Below are 11,512 nucleotides of genomic sequence, written 5' to 3'. Positions count from 1 at the left end.
GCTCGAAGTTTATGCCTTTCTACGATTAATTTTTATATAGGCCTATTACACAATAGTTTTTAAATAGTATTAATAACAGAAAAATGGTTAAATTATACAGATTTTATATATTTTACTTCGAATTATTTATGTAAATTAATATATAAAAATAAAACACTAGTAGCAACTATTCATTTGTACCAGAAACGAACACGTGTTCTTCTAGCGTTAATAAAAATGCTATAATTATAAATAATTTGGTAATTGAAAAGGTATCAGCATTTATTCGCTTCATTTTACTTCTTCTTATCTATATAAATGTATTTATTATAACAATTTTTTTTTTAAACGTTCGAGGTACATTTTGTGATAAATTTTTATGGTCTTATTATATCTGATATTACTATATAAGTTACTAAACAGTAATAATAACAATACAATAATTAAAATTTAAAGATAACTGAAAGGTATAGGCCTAAGTATTAATTGACATTTCTTATCATTGTGTTACAACAGTTCGAAGATTGTAGACCTTCTTCACTAACCTAATTGCTCCAGTGTGTAATTCTTATCTATATATAATTGAATAAAAGTTTAATAAACTGCTTATTTCTTGGAAAAAAATATCCAATAAATAACAATGTAATTCCCAATAAATTGTATTTAAAGACATTCACGCCAAATAGAAAATTCTGATTTATTTATTGTTTTATGAAGTAAATCCAGATTTGTTCTATTTACAGTTTAGAATTTTGAAAATTTTTTAATACAAAAACCAAAAAAAAAGTGTTGTTATTAATGTTATATATAATAAAAACTACGATTATTAAGATCTTGGCGCGTATATGACACGTAATTTCAACTGTGTTTTTCCTGTTAGATAAGCCTTTAAAAATAGTATAATTTTTATCTAAAATTACGGTGAATCTTCGGAATTTTTGGTATAGCAAGTGCGGATATATTTGTTTTTGTTTTTTGTTTTTTTAAAATATAAAACTTTATTTTATATTTTTTCAGCTTCAATAACTGCTGATTCAAATAATGGGTACATTGCACTGAAGATCTCTATATTTGTTAAACGAACATGAGCGTGTCTTGTAATCAGATATCGAAAATATAATGTGTAATTTACAAATCTTTCCGTTGTTTATGATGATATTGTCCCAATTAGGCTCTTTTCATAATATTAAAAACATTTTAACTAGCGCAAGAAGAATTTATAGCAGCGAGATTCTATTGAATGTGTGCCATATTCTAACGTAAGACTCAGTGGCGTGTTAGAGTTTCATGGGCCCAGGTGAATTTGAGTTAAGTACAGTGTTTGTTGAGTTTCTTGTACAGTGTTGACTTCAGACATTTTTCTTCGGGGAAGGTTTTAGAAGAAAGATTTTATTGTTTAGGACCCCGTATTGGTGGAGGCCCCCCTTTTTGTTCATAGGTTAATGCGCCACAAACAAGACTGTTAAGGTAAAGGATTCTATACAGTTAAACACTAAATTTGGCATGGATATTCTTCGAAAAATACTCTGGTGGTTCCCCCAAAACTCTCCTCAAAAGTCCGAGTAACGCGGGGGGCACACGCAACAAGTTGTAGGCATATATAGGCTATATAATAATAATAAATAATAATAATAGGAAGCAATGTTTATTCTTATTTCTATATTTCTAAGATAATAAGGTGCTGAATATCAAGTTCAGTTCAGCACAGATACGATCGGTATGCTAAAAAAACAGGTTTATAAATTGACACGTATTGATAACCAATGAATAATTGTTTAAGAAAAATTTGAATAACGACATTAAAAAGTCAGCATGCACACATAACTTTATGGGTGTATTTTCCTTTGTTCTCCTAGAGAAGAATTGGGCCAGAAGTTCGTTATTGATTTATCTTCGTGTGCAAGGTACTAGGTGGAGCCTAAAAACGAAAGTGGATTCGTCCAGCTCGATTGTAGAGATTTTTCTCTCCCTTCTTCGTAGAGTAAGTAGGGCAGAAGAAGATCTCTCGAATAAAAACATGGCGTACTGTACCTGGTGCTAGCCGAATAGAAAAAAAAAATCTTCGTTTTATTACCTCACTCGGCTATTAACAGAAGGCTATAACTATTTTCATGTTGGCGTTATTTTTAAATAGTAATGGCTCTTTATAGCTTTAGAATTATCAGGCTCCAACATTGACTTCAGACATTATTCTTATAAAAAATTAGTTTGGGAAACCCTATTGACGAGGAGGATCGTAGGATAACGTGTCATTGGTATTGTACAGTATCAAAGTCTTACGTGCTAAAATAATTGAATGTGATACTCCAATGTGTTTATTTTGTATCACTATTACAAACGATACTATTCTAATTTGGTATTTAACCTACATTACTTTAAACGTTCAAAAATTATATAAAAAATTCATTAACCTATTTAAAAGAGTTTTTTTTTTCCTCCAATTTTTTTCCCCAAAACTGCCATTCTTTAATAAGGATTGGAATCAAAGAATCGGTATAATTAAGATGATAGGTTTGATAGAATAATGTTTAAGTACGATTTGCATGACGGAATATCTTCCAGGAATGTTAACATTTCTAGTTTTAATGGTGCAAGGCATCTAATAAAAAGTTGCAAATTGTATTACGCAAATACTGTCAATAATAGTAGAATAAATAGAAGAAAAAAAAATAAGAGAAAAAATCATCATTTAAACAATGACTAACCTTGGAGTCATTTTCGGTTCTAATTTCTCTTTTTACGCCTCGGCATGCATTCAACAGCGTGGAAAATGGAAGTAGATAGTTAACTACCTGAGTAATTTAATTCATATTTATCACTTTTGTTTTTTATCAATTTTATTTACAGTTAAAACACATGATAAATGATGTATGTTGCTTTCGGACGGATTGATGGATAGCAATCAGTCGAAGCATCTTCCTGATAATAACTAAATATAACGATTGTAGTCATATAAATTGTCATTAAGGCAACGTGAAATGAAAGATTGTATCAAATTTTTAATGATTTTTCATAGAGAAAACGAAATAAGTCATACATTGAATCATTGAATCAGTATGAATCGGGAAAAGTCTTCTTTTTAAATAAAGAATTCAGTAGTGCGTTAACCTGTGGGCAAAAAAAGGGGCCCGAACCAATAATTGTTAAAGCTAACACTGTACTTGAGGCCCCTCATTCAAATTCTTCAGGGCCCCACGAAATTATAATGATTATTTTTGAATATGTTGAATAAAACTTAACTATTCAGTCATTGCAATTACCACTGGAGCATGAAATCTTTTGTTTGAATTCTTAAAATAATATAGTAAATGTAATTGAAACTACGATCATAAATATCTTTAAACTTTTATATGTAAGTATTTCTCATTAGGTCTATGACCATAAATTGTATGTATGTTAGTATATAAAGTCGACTACATTGTTAAATTCAGAAGGGCAGGGCCGAATGCATGGTTCAATAGTTTCAAACTACAACCTTAACATTTTTATGCTTTCTAAAAGTGAATGACTTGTTAAAAAAAAAGAAAATAATGTAATGTTTATCTATAAGAAAGTATCTAAATTAGGACAGAATATTTTTTAATAAGTATAATCGCTCGTAAAGATGGACTAAAAGAAGATATAAGCTTAAGGGTCTTATAATAATAATCGCTTTCGAAAATTGCTACTGTATAATCTTCTCTATAACCGGTTCTATTAACTATTAAATATGCTTTAGTTTGCAGCACGAATTCATAATAATAACAGTTATTCATTTCTCTAAAATTATTTATAATCAATCATTCTTATGTTAAGAAAAATGGTTGACAATGGGAGTGGTTTTCATTTGTAAATAGATTTATCAGTTAGTGAACTCGTTATATTTCTTAATTTAAGTTGTGGAAATTTAATTGAAATCATAGAAACAGTAATCCACTTGAAAAGTAATGAGAAAATAAAAAAATTAACATTAAAAATGGCGTTAAAACTTAAAGAAAGAAGCTTACAAATGTTAAGAATATCGGTCATTGAGTATTTCCGCATCAACAGAGGAAGGAGGGTTCTGGGACGTGCTATTGTCTTGCCGACTTAATTAACAATGTTCATTGTTATGATACTTGTAAGTAGGGTCATTACTGCCATCGAGATTTAACAATGAAAATCGTTTAGATTGATAATAGATAAATGACATTTATTTATTGTTATTTCAGTAGCTGGAAGCGTTTTTAAAAGACTTCATCCAGAAAATTGTGATTGCTCTCCGTCTTCATTATAACGAATAAAATACAGTTTTAGTGAATGGCTACAAATTTAAATAAAGAAAAATTCGGACACCCTTTTCAATCGATTCTGTCTGTATTATCCAGCTGGGCAATGGAGCAAAACTAACGTTAACCATGACCTCGATTTATTTGCCTTCTATTAATCCCTCTCGATAGCTTCAGAGCGAATCCTCAACTTTACTTTCCATCTTTTGTTTTTTTCCATTAGTTAAATTAGAAAAATTCAATAGTTTAACTCGATTATCTCAGTATTTAAATATTATAGAAGGCAGAAAAGAACTTAGAAAATATCATTGACATTAAGAAACACAGGATGATAATATAACTAAATAAATTTCTACTCGTAAAATTTATAAATAATTTTAATATTTATTTTAATTTCTTTCAAGAGGAAGTTTTAACGTTAAAAATTCTTTGTTTATAACGTAGAAATTCAACTATTCTTCTTCTTCTTCTTCTTCTTCTTCTTCTTCTTCTTCTTCTTCTTCTTCCTCCTTTTCTTTTTTAATGGTTTTCAATCGATTTTGTTCACCGAAACTACTTTTAATTAGCGTAAAAACAGAAATTTATTTCTTTTTTCTGACCTGATTTTCACAGACAGCAAACGTGACAAATAGTAAATCGCGTGTCATAAGACATTTAAATAAACTTGGTTGAGTTGATGTATATATTTTTTTTNGTCATAAATAAAGCAATTAAAATATGTCTGATCTATAAGATCATTCAAGTTTAATGCCCCTTTAGGTATTCTGCTATGCATTTTTTTTTCTTTCTTTCTTACATAAAAGATGAACAACTCGAAGCTTGCTCATTAATTTATACATAAAGCTTCTCTGTTATATTTTAGCACTTTTATTACATTTAAGTCTATTATATTTTACATTATAATGCATTTTACACCTTCATAAAGGTAAGAAGTAGGATTAAAAAGTAGTGGCTCGCTTCTCTGTTAAGAGCCATTAAAGCTAAGTTACTAAAACGAGTTCCACTATAAATAGAAGCTGTAAAAGATAAGAGTAAAAATGACAAAAATTAACGATTTTACAGCTAATTTTATCGTCCAGTCATTCATACCATTAATTTTTCTTCTTATTATGCAATCACCAGAGTCTAAACAGTTCTGGTAATTTGTATAATAATTGTAATGTATATATATATATATATTTTTTCCAAGTTTAGAAGTTGGAAAAAATCAGGATTCGCGAAGATTCTAACCAGTTTTCGATCCGGCTGACCTGTATTCTTATTAGGTCGATATCTCTACCATCGTTTGATGTTGTTATTTCTGTAGTAAGACATATCAATAAACTTATTTTGAGTTTAGTTATATAATAAAGGAAGTTGGACACGCATTGCATATAAAATTCACATGATCTTTCTCGAATTTATATACTAATAAAATAAATAAATAAATAAACCACACCCTTATATATAATTACAGTATGTTTCTTTTCTTCTTAACCTATCCTTAATGCTGGATAAGGTCTATTTATCAGTGTACTGTACATGTAAAATATGTAATTTCTTGTAACCCCACCTTGTAACGATCAAAAATGATCTTATAAATTGCATATTTCCTGATTGTAGAAAGGGGAAAAATGTTTTGTATTTATTTATTTATATATATAATGACTTGAAGGATATAAAAACTACTTAAAGAGCGCACATAGCAGAACGTACAAAATTCAAACAGGTTCTACCGAAATGAGAATAAAATGGATCATCTTCCGGAACGATAATAGGATAGCATNGTAGGATTAAAAAGTAGTGGCTCGCTTCTCTGTTAAGAGCCATTAAAGCTAAGTTACTAAAACGAGTTCCACTATAAATAGAAGCTGTAAAAGATAAGAGTAAAAATGACAAAAATTAACGATTTTATAGCTAATTTTATCGTCCAGTCATTCATACCATTAATTTTTCTTCTTATTATGCAATCACCAGAGTCTAAACAGTTCTGGTAATTTGTATAATAATTGTAATGTATATATATATATATATTTTTTCCAAGTTTAGAAGTTGGAAAAAATCAGGATTCGCGAAGATTCTAACCAGTTTTCGATCCGGCTGACCTGTATTCTTATTAGGTCGATATCTCTACCATCGTTTGATGTTGTTATTTCTGTAGTAAGACATATCAATAAACTTATTTTGAGTTTAGTTATATAATAAAGGAAGTTGGACACGCATTGCATATAAAATTCACATGATCTTTCTCGAATTTATATACTAATAAAATAAATAAATAAATAAACCACACCCTTATATATAATTACAGTATGTTTCTTTTCTTCTTAACCTATCCTTAATGCTGGATAAGGTCTATTTATCAGTGTACTGTACATGTAAAATATGTAATTTCTTGTAACCCCACCTTGTAACGATCAAAAATGATCTTATAAATTGCATATTTCCTGATTGTAGAAAGGGGAAAAATGTTTTGTATTTATTTATTTATATATATAATGACTTGAAGGATATAAAAACTACTTACTACATAACATTTGAAGTAAAGAAAATAAATTTTAATGCTTTACTAAGCTAAATTGATAATAAAATATAGGAATTTTGAAATATATTTTATCATTTTTTTTGCAAATTCATGATATTATAAACACTTTGTTTAAATGTTTTTCATATACTTTAATGTCTGTATGTAAAATCATTTTAGAAACTGTTATTAATTAATATTAATATCAATGATGAGTCTTTAATTGAGATAAAGTCATTCATATAGCAACTGAATAAACACCTTTTTTTTTTTTTAATTTATTATATACATAGTTAAATTATTTATAATTGATTAAAATCAGTTTAATAGATATAAAACAAAGTGTCAGAAGCCAAAAAAAAACCTAGTATTTCTTTCATAAATAAACTATTAAAACAAATTAATTGTTTAATTTTAGAATATTAATTATAAAAATAATTATGCAGTAGTCAGTAAAGCACACTTTAGAAATAAAAGTTGAAGGTTTTCAACTAAGTAGATCAATATCATGCCAGTCTGCTCTTGTCCAAGCTATCACCAACTGTATCTCAAGGTCTTACAAAATTTCAAATAAATTTTTTTTAAATTACTTTATCAAAAAATGTAAAATTATAGAATGTAGTATATCATAAAACTATTATCTTTTAAGGCAAATAACTTTTCTGGCAACTGTATGTAACTAAATTCAATTAGTAAGTTACACTACAGTTACATGAAGTAACTGTAGATGTATAGAACAGGAATTTAATCTTATATAATTAGTTAAAACAACTTGAAAATAAAGAGAAATTCTTAGAATCATACTGATTAGACCTAAATTAAAGCTAGGTCAAGTTTTTCCCCTTAGAGAATACTTAACATCAAGTCACAATTGTTCAATACTTTTCAAGTAAGTTAAACAATATAAACTATCATAAATAATCTGCAACAAAGAATCAAGGTTTGACATGTGAATGAACATTTAATTAAATCTCTAACATCTATAAAATTAAATAGATAAGTTAATTTAATAAAACTGCTTTCAAATTAACAAAATAGGTCAGAATATAATAACAGTTAATATTTAAAAAATATAATTTGTTATTTTTTATATATTTATTTGCATGATTAATAACAATAAATTATAATTTAATCATATTTAATGACATGTTTGAAAAAATTATATACCCATATGGTACTGTATAAATTATCAATGCTTTAAAAAAAAAACTTGTTGACCTTCTACTATAAAAATTCTTACAGGTTAAGTAGTTCTAAACAAACATTGTGATTTATATACATATTGATATATAGAAATTTATATATAAAATAATAAATAAATAGAATATTCTTAATTAAATTATGTCAAGATGAAGTTTGCATAGTTGTGTTAAGTTTTAATGTATTTAAATGATTTTTTGGGGGTTATAAAATTATGCCAAACTTCAAATAAAACTGGCCAGGTTGTGTTTTACATTTTAAATTCATTTATAAATTGATATTTCTTAAAACATTTTAATAAAATTAGCATATAAGACAAGAAAATCAAAGGTCAAGAATGAAGATTTGATAATTGTTTAATGGTAAGTGCTCATTTATAATTGGAAGTTTAATTTTTATACTGTGTTCTCCATTGATGCTCTCACTCCTGGTTTTAAGCCCTGGATTTATAAGCATAATTATTCATTTTATAACTATAATCACATCATTTTCTAGTTTTATATAAATAAAACTGTCATTTAGACCTTAGAAACAATATAAAATAATTTAGAACAGATGCCAAATGTAACATCCAGATAATTTTTTACATATGATTTTTTAACATCAAAATGTCCAGCGTATGTTAATTTTAATATATGATCGCTCAAGCATTATATCAATTAATGCAATTAAAACTTTAAGAAAAAAAAAATATATATATATTAATCGTCTTTCACACATAGTTAAATAACTTAAAACCATGTAAACCAATTGTTCTGTCATCATCAATATAAAATTTATAGAGCGTTTCTATTTTAAAAATCAATGCTAGAAAATTACTTTAAATCAAAAATTTTAGAAATTCAATTTGTTATGCAAATTAAAGTGAATAATTTTTTAAGTTTAAATATATTAGAATCTTACCTATTGGCTAATTCTTCTGTGGCTCCTTCGAACAATTCTCGAACTCTTTCCAAGCTAACAGCTCTAGGATATGTCATTGTAAATCTTTGATGTCTGGCTACAGCAGGGTGCAAACTCGGATTGACAACCCTGCCTTAAATATACAAATAATAGGCTAAATTAATTTCTTCTTAATGATTTTCTCTTATCTTAAACTAATCTACCGTTTGAGTCAAAAAAAATAATATCTATTTATACATAAATTAACAGCGTGTTTTGCTATCAACACTTAACTTGATTAACTTAAGTACAATAATTACTATTAATTAATTATAATTAACCACAGTTTTTCAATTAAAAAACACGTTGTAAAACGTTTGCTAATTTAAACGTTTACTCGATTAATTATTTCATAAACTGTCTCAAAATAGTTACATGACTTTAAAAAAAATGGCAGCCTTATGACAAGATAACGAGCAATAGAAAGAACAGGAGAAAAAAAATCGAAAACACGGGTTTTTTTTATGTTTAAACTTGTCTATTTTTTTTTTTTTGTTTCTTCGTTGATCATTAACTTTTCATGTACCATCACAGACCAGCAGATACAGTGACCGATTGCAATACAAGTAAACATAACAAATGAATTGTAGCATCGTTAATTAGTCGTATCTGCATAGAGTTTGTTTCTTAATTACCCTTATCCTTTTTTAAAGAAAAGATCAACAACCGAATAGGACAAAAGTAGATAGGATATTTTTCCTTACCTTGCGTTGTTAGAGTTTTCTCATGCTGTCTCTTGTGAAGAATTTTCTGTTTCGCTCTAATAAAAGCCCTATTCATCGCCGTCCGGGATATGAAGGGTACAGTATTTGAATCGAAATTATAGAAACTGGATGTAAATTGTGCATCCACATTGACGTAATTAAGTAAGGTTAATAGAAAACACAAGGGAAATATCACCCATCTAAAAAAATGAAATTTATAGAAATGGCAAGAGGATGATCAAGGTCGGGATCAATCAGATAGAAATTTTATCCATCTTGTGTTACTCACCTGAAGATCTTACTATCGGGTGATTTCATATTTTATCCATATATCCGCACAATACTTGTAAATGGTAATGTGAGCATTTGTAAATGAGGTTAGATGCTTATATAGTCGGTTAACGGTAAAGGGATGTGGGCAGACATTTTTGATACAACACACAAGGCGATTGGTTAACGGTACCGTTTCTGCGATTGCGTGAACTACTTTTGGTGGCTGTATTAAACGTTTTGCTGTATCACTTCCCTCTTCATGCACTTACATGATAATCACTCATCTGTAACTGAAGAAAAGTACAAAATCTTCAGATTGAAAAAATAATAATGGCGACCCCGAGGGAAGTTTTCAAGGTTCGATGTGTTCAATACGATTTTATTTTAAAAAAATAATTATAAAACATTAATGCAGTTACTTACATTTTGAGCGTGGGTATAAACTAATTATTACCAATTTATTCAATGGCGCGTAATAGATTAAGGTGGGCCCCCCAAACAAACTTAAATTAGGGGGCTCATATTCTCTTCGAGAGAATTTTTGGGGGAATCTTCCAATATTTTTTAACACAATCTCTGCTGGGTTAAATCCTGCGTTATCAGATATGGCCCAAATTTATATTTCGATATTCTTTATTACAATAATGAATTTATAAGAGATTGGTTTGGGGCCTCCTGTTGGTGAAGGCCAATAGGATAATGAATTTACTTTTAAATTAACTTAAATACGTTTTTCTTTATTAATAAAAAAGCAAAAAAATTGTAAATTTCTCACACTATTCACTACATTTTTACACTAAAACGGTCTACGTAATACACTAAAATAAACACCTTTTGTCTTATTATGTTAAGGTAACGCCTACTTACCTCAATAATTTAATTACAATAAATAATACTATTTACTTCTTATAGAAACAATCAGAAAAAAAAAAACAGTAATTGTGATGAATTTAACACACAGGACTTAATTATTCTATTCCTTTCACATAATATATTAATACGCTCGAAGTTTATGCCTTTCTACGATTAATTTTTATATAGGCCTATTACACAATAGTTTTTAAATAGTATTAATAACAGAAAAATGGTTAAATTATACAGATTTTATATATTTTACTTCGAATTATTTATGTAAATTAATATATAAAAATAAAACACTAGTAGCAACTATTCATTTGTACCAGAAACGAACACGTGTTCTTCTAGCGTTAATAAAAATGCTATAATTATAAATAATTTGGTAATTGAAAAGGTATCAGCATTTATTCGCTTCATTTTACTTCTTCTTATCTATATAAATGTATTTATTATAACAATTTTTTTTTTAAACGTTCGAGGTACATTTTGTGATAAATTTTTATGGTCTTATTATATCTGATATTACTATATAAGTTACTAAACAGTAATAATAACAATACAATAATTAAAATTTAAAGATAACTGAAAGGTATAGGCCTAAGTATTAATTGACATTTCTTATCATTGTGTTACAACAGTTCGAAGATTGTAGACCTTCTTCACTAACCTAATTGCTCCAGTGTGTAATTCTTATCTATATATAATTGAATAAAAGTTTAATAAACTGCTTATTTCTTGGAAAAAAATATCCAATAAATAACAATGTAATTCCCAATAAATTGTATTTAAAGACATTCACGCCAAAT

The 11,512-nt window shown here is 27.6% G+C and overlaps 1 protein-coding gene across 1 annotated transcript; it reads right to left on the bottom strand.

The window, feature by feature from the left end:
• Positions 1-5,894: 5,894 nt before the first annotated feature.
• On the bottom strand, positions 5,895-9,916 carry LOC111641159. Its single transcript, XM_023387285.1, has 4 exons — positions 9,865-9,916; positions 9,576-9,775; positions 8,833-8,965; positions 5,895-6,063 (listed from the first exon to the last, which is right to left on the bottom strand). Exons 1-4 carry the CDS (start codon positions 9,891-9,893, stop codon positions 5,895-5,897), a joined length of 531 nt encoding a protein of 176 aa, XP_023243053.1. The 5' UTR covers positions 9,894-9,916.
• Between the last annotated feature and the right edge of the window lie 1,596 nt (positions 9,917-11,512).

Source organism: Centruroides sculpturatus, unplaced genomic scaffold (genome assembly GCF_000671375.1).
Source record: "Centruroides sculpturatus isolate CEXI.00-Female unplaced genomic scaffold, Cexi_2.0 scaffold1495, whole genome shotgun sequence".
In the NCBI taxonomy this organism is placed as follows: domain Eukaryota; kingdom Metazoa; phylum Arthropoda; class Arachnida; order Scorpiones; family Buthidae; genus Centruroides; species Centruroides sculpturatus.
This window is presented reverse-complemented; position numbering and strand designations above follow the sequence as displayed.